The 19,410-nt window shown below is 38.4% G+C and overlaps 1 protein-coding gene across 1 annotated transcript; it reads right to left on the bottom strand.

Moving 5' to 3' along the window:
• Positions 1 to 2,371: 2,371 nt before the first annotated feature.
• LOC131248482 (flap endonuclease GEN-like 1) lies at positions 2,372 to 15,457 on the bottom strand. The gene is made up of 8 exons (XM_058248764.1): positions 15,069 to 15,457; positions 14,792 to 14,968; positions 13,779 to 13,949; positions 8,947 to 9,128; positions 8,242 to 8,488; positions 7,582 to 7,717; positions 3,666 to 4,144; positions 2,372 to 2,771 (listed from the first exon to the last, which is right to left on the bottom strand). Exons 1-8 carry the CDS (start codon positions 15,267 to 15,269, stop codon positions 2,499 to 2,501), a joined length of 1,866 nt encoding a protein of 621 aa, XP_058104747.1. The 5' UTR covers positions 15,270 to 15,457; the 3' UTR covers positions 2,372 to 2,498.
• Positions 15,458 to 19,410: the final 3,953 nt, after the last annotated feature.

Genomic DNA, 19,410 nt, shown 5'->3' with positions numbered 1-19,410 from the left:
GCATTTTCATGAAAATGACTCTAAGTATCCCTTATTGGTCTATAAAAACCCATCTTTGTGTCATATTCCAAAAAAAAAAAGGACCATATCAAGCAATCTCTCCTCTCCATCTTTTTTCACCACTATTATTATGAGTTATTTTGAAAATTTGTAAAAAAATTTATGAGATAAACTGTTAAAAAAAGTCAGGGGTATAATCTATAAAAGTATATTCAAGGTACGGTTTTTCTATTTTGTTAGTCAAAACCCATATTTCTCCAGTTTAGGAGAGAAGGCTCGTTATATCTTGAGAAGATTTTTTATAACCCATATTTCTCCAGTTCAGGGGTTAGCTTGTTAGTACACACCCATGTCAGTACACACACTCCATGTTAGCCACCCCCACCAGGGATTGATACCAAGACCTCGAGTGTTGAAACGAGGTATGTCCACTCAGTCTGCCAGTTGAGCTATGGATCTGGGTGTCTTTTGCAAACTATTTTAACTACTAATAAGGTGTGAATATCGCCTTGAAGATAAATGTGTCTTAAGCCTATCTTTAAATGTGTTTTTCTTTGTATTCTCCTCTTCTATACACATCCCAACTTTCACAAATGGATAATAAAAATGGAATGTATGCTAAGATAACCTATAGTCAGTCATAAGCAAGGAAAAACACTCGTAAATATTGACCACAAGTTATATTTGCATGCAACTAGTTACAAGGGATCAGTTCTCAATAAATTTTTTGTCCAAATAGCCTCATACTGTAACGTGGTCATGACAGGAGTTCGTCTTTTCCAAACTTAAGTTTTTCTAACTCTGAAACCACTTTTTCATTTTTTGGAGGACAAAAATACTCAATTTGCCACAGTTGCCTCTTATATGGCGAGCACTTATCTCAAAAGGAAAAGGTTTTTCCAAAAGGGGACATAGGCCCCATTAAAAATAAAATTTCAACCCCACTCCTTAGCTGACCTGATCCGTTCACTTTAATCAGACAGTCGTGAACTTAAAGGAAGATTTTTTCAGTTTTCTATTTAAAGTTCTCTATTACTCACAACTACACTAACATTATTCATTATTTCTGAACTATTTTCTCTTTGGTCTACCTGTGATAAGTTGTCCTTAAACTTAAGATGATGACATAAAATTAAAATTCCTTACACATGGATGAATTGGATTTGCTTGACGACAACCTTAGTGGGCCCACACAAGATATGTATGGGTTCAAAACGTGGAGTCCTTGTTCACAAGGGCCGTTTGGTCATTTCTTTCTTACTTGGTTTTGTTCCCGGGAGGGGAGGATGGTGTTTTTTGTTCCCTTCTTTCTTCCTTCTTCATTCATCCATCATTAGTTTCATTTATAGTTTTTTTTTTTTAGATTTTTTTTATTTGGTACGAATGATGTAAGTTTGTAAAAGGGAAGAGGGTGCGGAAAAATACTGTAATAGATGAATTTTTATAATGGAAAGATATTGTAATGGATGAATTTTGTAATAGAAAAATGTTATAATGCATGAATTTTGTAATTGAATAATGTTGTAATTGATGAATGTGATAAACATTAGAATAGATGAATGTTATAATGGATGACTGTTATACGGTGGATCATCGATATTTACCATGGATCGCCCATATTCATTGCGGATCGCCCATATTTTCATTGTGGATCATTGATATTTAATGTAGATCATCGATATTCACTATGAACCATTGATATTAAGAGTGGACCATTGATATTCAATGTGGACCGTTAATATTAAGAGTGGACCGCTGATATTTATTGTGGACCGCAGGTATTTTTCCCGTAGATCGCAGATATTCACCATGGATAGTCAATCCCACGAAAACGGCTATAACTCATTATATGTCTGATGTGGGTGATATTATACTTTTTAGAAAGATAATTTGATGAAGTTTCAAATGACTTTAGAATCATCTCATTTGGACACCATTTGATTGCCCAAATGTGGGCCCAAAGTTCATCATTCGCCGATGATTAGGTCCAAATGAGGGTGAGTTATTTGATACTCTAGTAGAAAATGATGCTCACACTTGGAAACTTTACTCATGGCATACATTAACTCAAACAACACTACTTAAATTGTGTACCACTGCCGCAAGGTCAGGGTCCCAAAATCAGATTGGTTTAGCAATCCTAACCTCATATTCTTGGACACTTGTTCGTTAAAATAGTACAATTGGATCTTTTCAATTTTTAACCATCCAATTAACACCCCCCCAATCCGATAGTTAGAAAATCAAATCTTTGGGTCCCGATGAATCTAAAATGGGATCCATGATTTGAATTAGCTGTATGCCACAGCTCAGCTATGTAATTTCTAAGTGCACGTGTATCATCCGTCACATTCTGCCAGAGTATCAAAGATTTTCCATGCAAAATAAAATAATTTAAACACTAATTAAAAACGGGTCTCCCACTATATTTACATCATTTTTCATAATTACATGAGGAGAATCAAGGTGGAGAACTGTGTCCAAGCAGAAAGGTATTGCTAGTGAAACAAAAGACGCTTCCTGACAGACTTGGGCAAATTTGGACTTGAACGGGTCACCCTCTTCTTGCTCTTTCTCATGGGGGCTTCGCCGCTATTCTCAGAATTCTTAGCTGGATCTTCTTCATTCGTTGCCTGAACCAGCACTTTGCTCGATCGGTAAAACTCAGTAATGCTTAGCTGAATGCCATTCGATTTTGGAGATCCTGACCTGTCTCCATTTCCAGCTTTGTTTCTTGATTTCTTTCCTTTTGATTTTGATTCCTTCAATTCCTATTGCATTTTCACATATAGAACTAAGAACTTACCGAGAACAGTCCCAATTAGGGAACTTAAATAGTGCTATGCAGATAACATTATAGTACTTGAAAAGTTATAGTGGTAAATCAGTTGCTTACGACATCTAAGGCCCTGTTTGATAGGCACCTAAAAATGAGTTCATCCCCATTTAGCTAATAGTAATTATGTAATTATGTAATAGAGATCAAGATCTCTAATACATGATTACTGTTAACTAAAATAAGATGAACTCAGGGTGTAAGACATGTCAACTCCTACAAACTACTCAGGGATGCCTATAAATCTCTAAACAACAGTCAGTCTTGCCACCACAAATAAGGTGCAGCAAGAAATGTAATTTTAGTACATAATAACCATATGCTTTCGATGTTGCACATGGTGATGAAATCTCACATTTAATCTCTTAAACAAATTATAATGTCATCGTTCCAAACTCCAAAGATATGTATAGTTTCCTCTAGCTTGAGTCCATAAAAATTGTGAGAAATGGCATGTGGTCCAGACCATATTGACCTGATGGCTCCCACCATGGCTGGGGGTGCTCAAAAAATCTCCCAGATGTGACAATGCTACCTTGGCCCACAACCACACAGAGATAGTCATGAAAATATAAAGCACTGGTCTATGGTCAACAGAAAAATGGCCAACAATTGGATGGACAGGGATCTTATATGGGAGGTTTCTAGTCATGGTCCGCACCGTGGTGACCATCATATCAATCGCCTGGATCACTAAATAACGGTCCCACTTGCATGGACTGACGGTCTGACAACAATGTAAGCTTGTTCCAAGGACAATATAACAAACTGGAAGTATCCCAGCCTTGTTCACAGTCAGCCTATAACCAACAGAGAGCATATGACTTACCTTCTCCAGCAAAAATCTGTCAACTTCTTTGGGAAATGCAGCCTGCACCAGCTCCATATTTTCGTCGGTCAACAGGAACCAGCATCCATCATCAACAAGAATCTCTGGGACATCTGGCTCATCTAATACATCAGCGGACTCCATCACTCCCAAGGGCTCGCTCTGGTGGGAATCGGACTCTTCATTTGGGATTGTATAGGTAACATTACCCATACTAGGAATAGCTCTCTTCCATTTTACCAAGTAAAATTGGTGACCATATCTTATTTTCACTCGCTGAATTGAATGAAACTCGTACTGATCACAGAGCAACAGACCATCCTTGGTTTTCGAAGCCATCTCTCTTAAGAAAATGGTGGACAGCATTGGAAGCATCCTTTGCCTTATATATGATGGTTCCCAGTGCTGATGATATGCTAAGAAGTCAACAAGAGCTTCAATTCTGGGGCTTCCCCAAAAAAGAGGCAGGCCATCATTTTCTGCAGAATGTGATGATGATGGTTTAGCATTTGGTCGCAATGCAGCCAAGAAAATTGGTGAAACCATCTTATAAACTTCAAACATATTCAAAAAGGAATTCCATCACTTTTTTATTTATGAAATGACAAAATTTGGAAGTATTTTTTTGTATGCAGACAGATGGCTAGCATCGTAAATAACCAAACCCTTTGAAAAAAGAAATACAGGATTGCTAAATACACAATATCAGATGGTTTTGTTTCGAAACAAAGAGGTCATTTGGCACCCTTAAAAGGAAAACATGTGGTGTTAGACAACTGCTTACCAGTAGTTATTACAGCCAGTGTTCAAAATATCGTATAGTGTTACATATCGCTTCCTTGGGATATAGACACGTATCGGCTATCGCACGGAATATATCATTTGTATCAGGTAATTTATCGTACTTTTTGGGAAACATGGGGAAACATTGGGAAAATGGTTGAATTTTTCAATGAAACTTCAGGGATTGTTAAAAAAGAACTTAATACACATTTTTAAATCATAACATCTCAAAACAGATGTGCACATAATAGGTTATGTGTTGTCTGACTGAACTAATGCAATTATATTCAAATTGAATGCATAACATTTAGAGTGTATGTGATGGTCATTTCATAAAACACTCTTAAATACTTCAAAATTAGTCTCAATTGACAACTAGTTGAAGGGAAATTTCGTATATATATATAAATTAAAAATGATATTTATTTTCCAAAAATTGAAAAGGACTTAACAAATCAATAGATCAACTCTCATACATGCTTGATTTCATGTTTGGAGTGCAATTTGGGAGAAATTGGTAAGTATAATACATGGCAGCTCAAGAGGCCTGCGCCAGGGTGACCTCCTTTCTCCCTTCATTCTTTTTTTTAATTGTGGCAGAGGCATTGTCTGCTATGTTACTCAAAGGCCAGCAGCAGGGTCTTCTTTCTGGTATTAAGATGCCTAGTCTTCCCAACCCGATCACTCACGTCCAATTTGCGGATGATACTCTGATTTTTTTCGGAAGATCTAACGAAATACATCGACAACCTTCTCATTTGCCTTTGCTGCTTTGAAGCGATCTCAGGCCTCAAGATCAACTTGTCTAAATCCAAGACAATGGGCATCAACGTCTCCTCTCCCTCCCTCCAGACCTACGCAGATACTCTTGGCTGTCAGGTTGCCACCTTCCCAAGGCACTTCGTTGGCCTTCCTTTGGCCGTGGGGCGGCCGCTGCAGTCCATGTGGGAGAAGATCATCAGCAAGTTTCAAAAGTCTCTCACCACCTGGAAATGCCGCTACTTATCTATGGGTGGTCGACTCACTCTAATCAAAGCGGCTCTATCTAGCCTTCCCCTATATTTCATGTCCCTTTTCAGGTGTCCTGCTCAGGTGCTCAAGGTCATTGATAAAATTAGAAGAGATTTTCTGTGGTGTGGTAGAGACAATCAGAGGAAATTTCACTTGATAAAATTATCTGTTTTGCTTGGCTAGCTGGCCGTAACAGAATCCTCACGGTTGATAATCTCCTCAAGAGAGGAATGCAAATAGCTAACATCTGCCTATGCTGTATGCGTCACGCAGAATCGGTCGATCACCTCCATTGCCCCTTTATCTCTTCTATTTTGGCTGATTTCTGTCAGCACTTTACTGTTTCCTGGTGTAGTCCTGACTCGGTGGGAGGCTTGCTTTCATCTTGGAATGGGCGGAAAGTTGGGAAGGTTAAATCCATCATTTGCCGGTTGTCAATCATCGCTATTTGGTGGGCTGTTTGGGAGGAAAGAAACAATCGCTGTTTCAACGATGTCTCATCCTCCATCTCAGTGGTAGGAACGAGGGCGAAAAAGATGGTGATTGAATGGGCTTGTAATGTTAAAGATTTAAAGGATTTCGACATGCCGTTCTTAGGCTTTTAGGGGCGGTCTGCCACCTCGGCAGATGTTCCCCTCTCTTTGTTTGTTTTTGACCTTTTCCCCTTGTTTTCCCTTGCCCCTTTTAATACATTTGCTGTTGCCTTTTTTTTAAAAAAAACAAATGGGGAGAAATTGGGGAAATTTTGAAAATTTCCCAAATTGGACTACCTACAATCAAATTTCGAAATTAGAGTGTATGCGATGATTATTTCTTCAAATACTCTAAAATACTTCGAAATTAGTTTCAACTGACAGCCGGTTGAAGGAAATTTTCGTAAAAAAAAAAAACATTGAGAACATGAAAAACCAATGGATATCGAAATCAAAGCTCCAACATCATGATTTTCATGCAAAACATGAAGAACTAGTGGATTTGTAACCATTTGACACTAATTTAACTTAATTTCAACAAAAAACGGAAATTAAAAATGCTCACCGGATCGAACACGGGGGATAATATTGGCACTACCTGTGCGTTTCGTATCGCAAAAGCGGGATACAAGATATATCATGGGATATATCGGCCGATATTGTCGATATTTAAAACATTGATTACAGCCACATAAGCATTTTGTCCAAAATCTAACCAAAATATCATGACAAGGATCTCTATCAAAAAGGCTTCAAAATTACCAAGAAAATGGAATGAACATTAGCAAGGCAAGAAACAAAACATTAACATGGCTGTTATAACAACAGCCCATCAGCAGTTGTCTAACAACAAATTTTGTCCTTGAGGGCTCCAAACAGCCCAGATGACCGGAATGTACCGAATGGTCTTGCCATTTTAATCACCCCCCACGTCTTTAAGCATGAAAAGGGTGTTTAACATAAAAGCATTCCCAATTTTAACAAAGGAATTGAGAGATCTTAATTTTTTAAGAGCAAAACGAATAACAACTTTGCATTTTATGAAAAGCAAATAATCATGCAAATTAACAGACCATGTCAGTATATGTTCTTTAATAATAGGACAGTTTGTCTGTTTAGTAATAGGGCTGTCAATGGGGGCAGGGCCTGGGTACTTCTCAGCCTGGGTTTTGAACTGTTTCACGGCCCAGCCTATTCAAAATTCTGATTTTTCAGGCCCAAGCCCAGCCCATTGACACCTCTATTTAGCAAAGTGAGGAATTATATGATCCTCAACCCCAGGATATCCATAGTACCCTCAGGTTTTCAGTAAGCAAAAGAGGGTACCATGGTTCAGTCATCTAGATCGTTCATTTGATGCAATTTGCACACCATGGCCCAGATAGGAAGATCCAGGCCACCAATCTTGGGTATGAATGGAGTATTACACAAAATGATTGAAACCTTTCAAAGGTAAAGTCGAATTTGAACTGCTGCCATATTTCTCTCCTTAACCATCCACAAATTGAAAGGTCAGAAATATTCTCATACAAACTGAAAACCCAAGTAAATTGTGCATACCCTCAGGTCAAGTATCCTATAATTCCTTTAATGAATACCATCGGGGAATTCCCATCACATCGAATTGCTGTTTTGAATCAGAAACATACCACTGAAACTCCAGTGGTTCTCGCTTAAATACATTTCAATGATCTCATCATTTGGAAAATTCTGTTCAGCTGCAATCTTTTTGCAAATCTTAATTTGCCAATTTTCGTGTCTCTTAAGTTGCTTGCTTCTTCGGTCCTGCCACTCAATGCCAATGAACTCTTCTGGTTAAGCGAATGGATAAGAAACTGAATACAGACACAACTGGTTGACATGTCACTTATTTCCATAATGACTGAGAAGTGAACAAAAGCAGTTCAATAAAAATTGAATTATATTTGAAGTCTCGGAAAGCCCACATGCACTTCGATATGTGCCAACCCAGCACGTGCTGGACATAAAATACATGCATCAGGTTGGCCCCACCATTTAATAGTCTAATAGATGACCTGGCCCCAAGATCAAGCCATTCCAACAGGCAGTCAGGCCACACATGTATGTTGAATGGACCATGATAATTTTTCCCGAACCGTCCATTGTTTTCTTAAATGTGGTCTACCTCATGAGTTGACTGGCCTGATTCGGCCACAACATCAACATGGTCGGGCCCACCTGATGCATGTATGGATTTGCAAATGCGGCCATTATATAGGCATGTGTGCAGAGGTGAATGTTGCTCAGAAAAGCTCTTATGGAACAGCAAAACTGAACTAAAGATGTACCTTGTCACAGATGAAGCACTCGCATTTGAACCCCACTGGCTTTTGCATGCACTTTTCATAACCGTACACATTGCAATGCGTGCAAGCATCCTTGAGATGAGCTCTCTTACTGCCTGGATGTCCACAATGTGAACAGTGAGGAGATCTGGTCTTTGCTGACTCATCACCAGTGGCTATATTGCAATCCACTACAGCTTTGGGACTACCCCGAAGAAACAGAACATCCCCTTTCCCTACTTCACATAACCTGTGCAGGTATAAAATTTCTGACGCCTTAGCAGTTAAATGAAATTAAGCTGACAACAATTCTCAGCCACAGAGCATGAGACTCTTTTAAAGTGGAATTATATGATCCCCCAACACAATGATACACATTGCATCCCAAGGGCTTGAATGTGTACATGGCAATCCAGACCAATGCACTGATCTGATGGATGCAAATATTCATTCACCATCCCCCATAATCTTCCAGATAAGAAGATGCTAGCCATGCAATCTTGGATTCTCGAGCATTTTCTCCATCAAATGTGGATAGTTGCTGTGCTCTGTTTTTAATTGTCTATGTGCATCACTGATCAAAGATTTAGGAATGTCCCTTCAAGGAGATCCTTGAAATGGATAGATAACTACAGGCTGGAGATGATATAATTCCTCTCTTACACAATGGATACTATTACTGCCACATCTAGCCATCCAAAAACAAACCTATTCAAAATCTCATCCTCAGGGAATAACTGGACAAAGCGAAGAGCAGTATCGACCCCAATCCCTGGCACTCCTTGCAAATCATGGTCATTCCCGACCAAAAGAGAAATGGCTACCAACTGTTTCCGCTTCAAACCAAGACCAGCTTCAATTTCTGACATGTGGTAGCACTCAAATGGTTCCTGCATAAAATGTGATCATCATGCTTGCAAGGCAGGTGAAAAACCTAATTGAATAGCAATTCAATTAGTACTTTTTTTTTTTTCTTTTTTGGAAAGATCAATTCGATTAGTACACAACCATCAGGATGAAAAAGGGGGCAAAGGTGAATTCCTCTACAAATATTGAAAATTTGGAGAAGGATTTAGGCTCTAAACTAAAGCAAGGAAGCTTCACAATCATAACAATATCAGAAGAGGCCAAATCTCTGTCATAACTTCAGATAATGCAGTAGCAGGCAAGACTCTGTGATTGACAATTTTCAATATTATTACGTTCCTACCTTTCATATATATATATATAGAGAGAGAGAGAGAGAGAGAGAGAGAGAGAGAGGAATGCTCACCTGCGCACCTACTTACGTGCGCACCTTTGCACATGTGTCATGGACACAGAATCTGAACGGTCCACGTGATGTGGCACCCCTTGAAACCCTTTGGGCCCAACTTTCAGCCTGATACAAAACTCTGGTGGGCCATGGAAAAAGGAAACAGTTTCCTCCCTTGATTTGCATTTCTCTTTGCTATGGCCCACACTAGAGTTTTGAATCCGGTTGAAAGTTGGGCCCATAAGGTTTCAAGGGGTGCCGCATCCCGTGGACCGTTCAGATTCTGTGCCCATGACACGTGTGCAAAGGTGCACACAGGTGCGCACGTGAGGTGTGCAGGTGAGCATTCCTCCCTTTTATTCTTTTAATTCATTCATTCCTTGTATAGGGGCACACTTATCATCCTCATCATTTGCTTTGCAGTATCTCTTGCAGTTACTGCATTGTAGTATATACTTGAGCTTTTCTTCTTAATCGTCTTTTTTTTTTTGGTCTTTTGCAAGATGTTATATTATTGACATTAATCACGAACAAGAAAACATTTTTTTAGAAGAGACAAGAAAATATTTTTGATGATATCTGACAAAGAAGGGTTCCATGCAGCAACAAAAGCTAACTCTTGAGAGACAACATCTCTACACAAATCTTAGAAGGGCTCCTATCGTCTTCTTCACTGTTTTACCTTTTGCAAAAAGGTTTGTTCTGATGCTGAAAATTCTTTCCTTTGTAACCTCTTCCTCATCCATTTTCTATCTCCAGTCAGTCCATTTCTTCTCATGGTCATATGCATGGCACACCCAAGGGAAGGAGGAAAAACACAGAACTGATCACAACCCAGTTTTATATGTGCTTTGTGTGTGTGTGTGTGTGTGTGTGTGAATTCGTGTACGCTGCATGGGTGTCTAAGTGAGGGCAGGTGGGAGATTTGGGTGGATGTGTCTAATCCAAGGTATTCAAAATTGGTTACGTAACGGCCGTAACAGTAACGGTCATAACCATGGTGTGCCGTAAAGGCCGTTACGTAAAGGTAACGGTGGCAACCGTTACATGTTACAGGGTCGTAACGCCCATAACAGCCGTTATGGAAAAAAAAAATGACTCGTAATTGCCGTTAACGGCATGTTACGTCCCCTATAAAGGCCATAACAACCTCGTAATTGTCTGTTATGGGGCAAATACAAGCTTTCCATACTTTTTAATGAACATTACAGGGCAAATACATGTTTTTCATTATTTTATTTTTTTTAATAAAAAAAGAGATCGTAACGGCCGTTACAGCCAACGTTACAGTTACAGAACACCTTGGTCATAACCATACGGTCATTACAGAAAAAACAGGCCATAATGGTCCTGTAACAGTTTTTTCAAAAAAAAAAAAAAAAAAGTAGTAACGGCCGATATGGGGGCCATAATGGCCTGTGTCATAACAGTAACGGTGGTGGCCATTACGGCCACCATTACCATTTTGGAATACCTTGGTCTAATCTTATATTGATCATGTAAATCCAAGATTTCCCTGATGGAGGTCCATGGTTTAAAATAGTGATTTCAGTCCCCAACTCAGCCAAGACCACAACCACGTATACACTTCATTTTCCAAAAAAGTTTACATGTTTGACACCCATGTTGGACGCATGATGCAGGGAAGAGCGTGAAAAAATAAGAGAAAGATCACCGTCTTCGTCAAGTGATTAAAATCCACAGGGAGAGTTCTTGAGCCCACAAGAGAAAAAAAAAAAAAAAGGAGAGAAATTTTGGGTATTTTATTGTATAATGTGTGTATGGTATCTCGATTACACCACTAATAAAGAAAACCCAAAACCTAATTTGAAATTACCCAAAATAGCAAAACTCTTATAAAGCCTAATTTCCTAAACCGTTTAGAAGTTATCCTAAATAGCAAAACTCTTCTAAAGCCTAATTTGCCAAAAACAGAAACGTCCGGATAAACCTTACAGAAGCATTCCTAGCATTATTACAAGCAATTTCTCAACAAGACGGAAATCCTAAAACTCTAAAAAGAAGATACGACAAAAATAGAAACTACTAAAAATAGCATTTTTTTTTTCTAAAATCGCATTTTTGACCCAGAAGTGTGAGTTTTCCGGTGAAACGAAGGTGTGCGACCTGCTATGCAGGTCGGTTGACCCAAAACCATTATTACATAAAGATTGATAGGTTGTGCATTTTGTGACGATGCCTAGATCAAAATTACAGCTCTTTTACGGTTAAAAGTCCGAATGCCAGTTTTTCCATATCCGGAATGAATTTCTTCAAACCGGACATGCCTAGGACCTAGTTTCGTCATGCCCTGCGTAGGACTGGGTCCAGTTCTAACGAATTACTCCCATTTTTGTTTGGGCTTCTTTTAATCCAGCAGTGCTAAGAATACATCTGTGGCATGTCCTACATCAATGCATGTTGACACTTCTATGAGGAAGAACCTTAAATATCATTTTTGTTCTTGTATTTTCTTAGTGCTTACTCTTCTGACAATTCTTAGTAGCTGCGACAAGGCTATGATAACGACAATGATGATGACTTCTACTGTCTATCTAGTTATGTAGGTACATATTTGCTAACCCTTATCATTGTTGTCATGTGTGGTTGCATATGCGAATATGTGATCACATATGCCATTTTTTCAAAAGGATGATAGAATGTGATGGCATACTTTTTGGTGCGATAAATATGTGACTGCATATGTGAGTATGCAATGGCATACTCCATATGCGATCGCATGTAGGTCCCTACGGTTAAAAATATAAAATAAAATAAATAAAAAAGACCATTGAATCCATGTATCCAAACATCATATATGTGTATAGTAGCCTATGTTAGTATGTTTATTTTTTATATTCTAAATTTATAAGTCGATAAGTTGAAACTTGTTTTTTTATAAATTATAAATTGTATTTGTAAATTAAGTTGTAACTTGTAACTTATAATTTGTTCAAGTTATCAATTTATCATTTATGAATAAAATTTCTATATTCAAAGTTTTTAATAATTAATTCTCTCTTAACGTAAATTGTTGATTGTTTTGTTAAATTTTATGCAAATATAATATAAGTAATTAAATATATAACTTAACTTATTGATGGTCTAATAGTCTCAAACACTCAAACTACAATAAAATACATAAAAGAACCCAATTCAATCACTTGTCGTAATTAGGCATAGTTTTTCCTAATTTTTTAGATTTTTTTTTAAACTCTGAAAATAATATGATCCATTTAACCTATCTAGTAATTTTGCTAACTTACATATTGCCTCATCTCTTATATCCAACCAACCTTGGGACACCATACTACCTTCTCACCTAAACTTTCAAGGCGTTCACATACCCCTACTACTCTATTAGGGAAGTCCATCACCAAATCAGCAAATGGAACCTTGAAAGGAGTCTCCCAACCTCTTTTGTTCAATATTTTGCCTAGTGCCAACCTATTTTGTTCTTTCCTCTCCTTAGGTTCGCATGTGCAAATCCAATATTTTGTTCTAATCTATGGCAAGTCAAATATATTATTTGGGTACTCAAATATAGATCTGAATCACTATGCAACTGATCTAATTGCAAACCAAATCATTTGCATTCTTGTGTTTGTAAATCTCTTATCCCTTTAATCATATCACCTTTGCTTTTGTTCATACATAGTCTAAAAGGATTGAAAAATAAACTGTATCATTCATCAATTCATAGTAGCTTTGATGTTGTTTCCCATACAAACATAGGGAGGCCAACTAGGTGGTGAATGTGCTAGCCAGTTAAGAGGGTAGTGATGAATATCTAGATGGAGTAGAACAGGTATTCAATACCAGTAACGGTGGCCTTAACCAATACGATACGGGCCATAACAGCCGTTATAGACAATTTAAAAAATTAAAATTTTAAAAAAATTAAAAATTAAAAATAAAAATAAAAAAACAAACTGTATCGGCCCCATAACGGGCTGTTATGGGCCATTTTTTCCATAACGGTGGTTATGGTCCCATAACACATAACAGTTCCCACCATTATCTGTTATGTAACCGTTTTTAATACCTTGGAGTGGAAGCTTTCCAAGATTAGGCTATTTCATGCAGTCTGGCGCCATTATTAACATATCATTCAAGCTTTTTTATATGGCATTTTAGGACTATAGATAATTTGTTATTACTTGTTTCTTACTATCCAACAGAGTGTTAAAAGTTGGAGAACTCAAGGGATAGTGAAGCAAAAGAAAAAACAGATCAAATCCAACATGTAGAAGCAAAATGAATCTTCTGAAATACTAATACTTACCTTGGAGTTGGATCGTAGGCATTTTATCACACATTTGGCCCCATACAGGAAAGCATCACTATCAGCTGTGATGCAAGCATCCACATGACCTTCGCTATTTAACTGTGCGCAAAGTGCTTCTGCCTCACACCTTGCTCTTAAAATCGGCATCCCCAAGAGTTCAAGCAGCTCCTATCATTTGGAGACACCATTGTGTAATTAGGCCAACTTCTAACCATATTGCAGAGAAAATGAACAAGAAAATAGTTATCTGGCCCCACATACAACCAATTCAAATTCTTTCCTATGAGAAATAATAACTAATAAACCCTCTCCACAGACGTGAAAGAAACATTGGTGACCCAAACACTACAATCTCGTCAGGAATAAAAAAAAAAACAATGTGGACCCATAATGTCAGCATGCCTAAGGGCAGGTATATACAAAGGACTGGAAACCCATTGGATTGAGAAACTGTCTCAATTCACGTGTGTTCATACCAGCGGGTTTATGATCGGGGCAATGTGGTTGATGGGTGGACATCAAACAACAGCCACTCATACCATCTTACATACCATGATGAATAGGTATCAAAAAAGATGGAATATTTGAAATTTCCATTATCAATAAGAAAGAGTGAGGTGATTTGCAGGATGATTTTTTCTATCAGCACTTGTGCAAGGATGCATTGAAAGGCAGTTCGCGGCAAGCATGCCAACACAGAATAGCTATGCAAATCCAGGCCATTCAGCAAGTAGGCCCCACCATTAACATACCCAAGCCGAAAATTCAGACCAGTACACTCATCAGGTTTATATTGAACGTACACATGCGAGCAGCATGGCCCACCAGATGAGTGAACCAAACTGAATTGAGCTGGTTAGAACCACCAGATGAGTGGACCAACTTGCAGCACATGCATGGCAAATCTAATTATACAGAATCAATACCAATCCCACCGTGCAGCACAGGAACGTATCAGCTGTCGAACGGAATGCAATTCAAATGTCCATGTTGGGATCAAGAATACTTACTACGCACTCCTGAATGCATCTCGTAAAGGCTCGATTCCTTTCAATAGGAACACCCTCCTCGGCCACAGGCAGACCAGAGAGGTCAATGCCCGTGGCCTGCAGAAACCGCGCGATCCTGGCCTGCGCCTTCAACCGCGACGGGACCCCATCCAGGACAAACACCGGAAACGCCCCAAGCTGAAACAATCATTTTCCATTTTCTTTTAAAAACAACATGTCCAAGAAATCAAAATAAACACACACACAGAGAGAGAGAAATAGATAGATAGAGAGAGACCTTGGAGAAGAGATTGATAGTTCTGAAGAAGGCGATTCTAAGATGGGGATTTCTGGCAATTCCTCTCTTCTTGATAGCGGTCTCATGTTGGACGGTCCAGAAAGAGAGATCGACAGCCACTTTCTTATCTCTCAGGAAATCAAAATCCTCTGTTCGGCCGTAGGGTTTTAGCAAATCCCAGAAATGTCCTCCCACCCCCATCCAGGTTTTCTAAATATCTTTACATGAATATATCTAAATAGGTATTTGCTAACGTACGCCGAGAGGAACACTCAAGCCATTTCCTTGCATCTTTCTTACCAGTAGGTAAGGAGGAGGAAGAAGATCGTTTTTATTTTTCTCCCCTATTTTCCTTCTGTGTGTTTTTCTCTCTGATTCTAACAGCGTGTGCAGTTTTTTTGGGGGCGCGGCTTCGGTGGATGCCCGGATCCACCGAGGTGGGTGGGACCCCTGACTGTGGGGCCCACCGTGATGTATCTGACTACATCCACGCCGTTCATCCGTATTGAAAGCTCATTTTAGTGCATGATCAAGCTAACGAAGCAGATCCAAATCTCAGATGGACCATAGTATATGAAACAGTAGTAATTGACCATTAAAAACTTCTTGCGGGCCAAAAAACAGCTTTGAATTAAGATAATATTTATGTGGTCTCTTCGTCTAGGTCTTTGTGACCTTATCAACAGGTTGGATGGCAAATTAACATTCCGGTGGAATCCATGAAATTTTAAATGGTGGGGATTCAATAAGATTGTTTCATTTCGTGTTGTCCAACTACGAATTGAATCGGCTTCATTTTCTGCAACGTAATGTAAAATAATCTCTAAAAATGTCTGGACGGTGTGGATTTAAGTCACATACATCACTTTGCACCCCACGCTCAGGTATGCTGGGAGCACGCGCTCTTTTTTAGTTTTTTTTTTTTTTCGGACGCGGAGGCACAGGAAGTTCCTGAAGTCGGAAGCGTTGTGGGGCCACAGACATTAGGACATGTCCGTGGAGGGCGGGGATTGGACGCTGACAATGTCAGTAGCCAAATGGCTACTACGCCACCAAGCGCTCTGGACCCCACCATGATGCATGTGTTGTATCCATACCGTCCAACCATTTTTAGAGATAGCTTTATGGCATTACAAGAGATAGAACTAAAGTTCAAGTGGGCTCCGCCATAGTAAATAGCGGGGACAGTGACATCCACCATTAAAAACTTATTAGGGGCCAGGGTAGTTTCCGATGATGCAGATTTTTTTGTTTTCACTTCATCTGTCTTTATGTTAACTTATGAATAGAATGGATCTCAAAAATACATCATTGTGGGCCTTATAAGTGTTTCAAGGCTCTCACAATTTTATGTGGTGTGTAGACTTGAAATTTATATCTATCTCAATCTCTTTGTAATGCCATAAAACGATCTCTAAAAATGGTTGGAAAGTATGGATACAACACCTACATCATGGTGGGGTCAACAGAGCTTGGTGATGTCACTTCGGTAGCGATTTGGCTACTCACCTTGTCAGTATCCAATCCGCACCCATCCGTGGCTCCGTCCATCGGTTTTGCAAAACCACAGTATAACGTAATTATAAAACTCAGACAGAGACAAAATTTACATGGGCCATGCTATGTGAAACAACAATGATTAAATACTCACCATTCGAAACTTTCTAGGGGCCATAGAAGTTTTGCATCAGGATGATATTTGCACCTAAATTTGATCTGAGTGGTAATAACTCTATGAACGGTTTGGATGGCAAATAAACATCATGGTCGGTGTGGCCATGATTTCAACGGTGAATGTTTTCGTTTCCACTGTTTCGTTTGGTGTGGCCACATGAGTGTCGGATCCCCTGGCCTAAATTGATGTATTTGTCTTATATATCTATCCATCCATTTGGATGGCTTATATTTAGGGCATGAACTCAAAAGTGAAGGAAATCCAAATCTCATGTGGACCACAGCATGGGAAACAGTGGTGATTGAATGGGACTACAAAAGGTTCGGATCAAGCTGATATTTGTGTGATCCCATCATCAAAGTCTTTATGACCTTATAAATAGGTTGGATGGATGAGAAATAAACATTATATTGGCTCCCGGAATTTTTAAGGTCTGTGTTTAATCACCACTATTTCTTTTAGTGTGATCCATATGAGATTTGGAAATGCTTAATATTTGGATGGGAAACAAACAAATAGATATTTGACAAAATACCTATAAAATCACTACTGTTGTTTTACATACAGTGAGATTTTGAAGGTGCAGTCCATGTGTTTGTGAAAATGCTGCACAGGTGAACTTGGCTCAATCTTGGCTCAAACCGGCCCAAGCTGCTGATCGAACCAAGCCGAGCTGGCCAATTAGACTCGAGGACTGAGCGGAGCCGAGTTTGAGCTGGGGTCAGCAAGTGGCCGAGCCGAGTCAAGCTGTGCCCAGCTCGACTCGATTTAACTCGTGTACACCTCTAGATGAAAATCAATTTCCCATGTGAGTCATTTACTTGTTGTATTTAGATGTAAGTGGTAAACAACTTAGAAGTTGTTTTTTCTTCATTTTTTTTTTTTTTTTAGGGGGAGTTTAACTTATAAAGTGTTTACAACTAAGAAAGTGAGTATTTACAGCAAATAGAGGTTAGAACAGAAAACCACTCTAAAATCTTCAAATTATATAATAATAATAAAATTCTTAGCATAAGATGTGTTATTGGGCTGAATGCATTTAGATACATTTTTTAGTGGATACTTATATTGAACTAATTATCATCTTATCCACAAAAATGAGCCTGTGGGTTAAAAATAACTATAATGTGGAGCAACAATTTCACATGAACAATAAGAAAGATAACAAACAAGTGCCTATGATTGAGAGATTAACTAATTCGCACAATCGAGTACCACTGGCCCATTTAATGCCAAATACATTAAATTTTTATATCATATGCATCATATTATCTTCTTCTTAGCCCCTAAAATCCGGCTAATATAAAATTTTAAGTGGGTCATATCACAGGAACATACACGATAAATGGTTTAGATTACCGTGTCCATAATAATAAGACTCATAAAATTTCTAAGAGAGCATGAATCCATTAATTTGTTTGAAGCCCTGAGAGGGCATCACATAACATATAATGGATGAATCAAATCTCATATGTACATCACCATGGACACCAAATATGTGTGCATGTCTATTGACCATTGCACACTGCTTGAGTATCAAAAAGAAGAAAACATAAAACTTTAATAATTTTGCAAAGTGCATTGGATGATATGTTCAAGTTGTGCCCTAGAAAGCGAACATCGGTAGCTCATTGACTTAATTGTATTCATGGATCACTCATTTATTTGTTGACTTATTTAATTTTTGTGAACATGTTTATCATCATTATAGGTTTATCTCTATGTCATTAGGCACTCTTGAGATTGGACATAATAGCCCTTAGTTAGGTAAGAATTATGATTCATAGACCTCAGTACTTTGGTTATAATTATATAGGTTGTGGAACTAGCCTATGATAGTCATATGATTAGTCATTTTATGTGAGGGGAGTGACTTGGTGTCAAAATCAAAATTTTCCACTATCGAGCTCGACTTATTGTCATGTGCCTCCACCCTATGTCTTCATGCTTTTTTAATTTTATGAGGTTAGTGCATAGCCACCGAAAGTGAGTGTGGTTGGGTAGTTTTAACAGGGTTGTCAAAAGTATATATGATTCAATATGGGAATCCAATAAGTTTGCTTGTGGCATTAGCATTGGGCTGATCTGTTGATTTAAACGATCAATCAATTGTTTTAATGGATAAGAAACACTTATCATAGTTTCTGATAATTAATAGTATGTTTTTACCAACTAACCTTGAGTTTTAACTATTGATTTATTTTAAACCATACTTCATGAGTATACAATAGCTAAGATCTGTCAATTCTGTTATTAGAGTGGAATGGAAATGCCTAAAGATGGTAACTACATTTAGTTGAGGGATTTGAATAGTTGGGGCATATGGATGGGGAAAGTAAACAGGATTCATTCACAATAGGGTACACAAAAGTCCTATAGAATTGTGGACCACTATCCTCGATGCACCTCGTGAAATCCTAACCCCTCATTATATATAGTCCTTATCTCAAGAGAGGTGTGATTCAAAAAAATAATAGCCCCAAAACCCCCTTGAACATCCACTAAAAAGAGTTGGAGAGAATGAAAATAGAGAAAGAATGTGGAACATCCTCACCTCTTATCCATCACACAGATGTACGCCCTGGCATGAGATTAATTAATTCCTAAACAACTTTAATTAGGTCATGACCTATACTAGAGGATCTAGCACAATTCTTTTACTTCCTA

This window comes from Magnolia sinica, chromosome 6, assembly GCF_029962835.1.
Source record: "Magnolia sinica isolate HGM2019 chromosome 6, MsV1, whole genome shotgun sequence".
In the NCBI taxonomy this organism is placed as follows: Eukaryota; Viridiplantae; Streptophyta; class Magnoliopsida; order Magnoliales; family Magnoliaceae; genus Magnolia; species Magnolia sinica.
The sequence above is the reverse complement of the archived record's forward strand: the minus strand, read 5'-3'. Positions and strand labels throughout refer to the sequence as shown.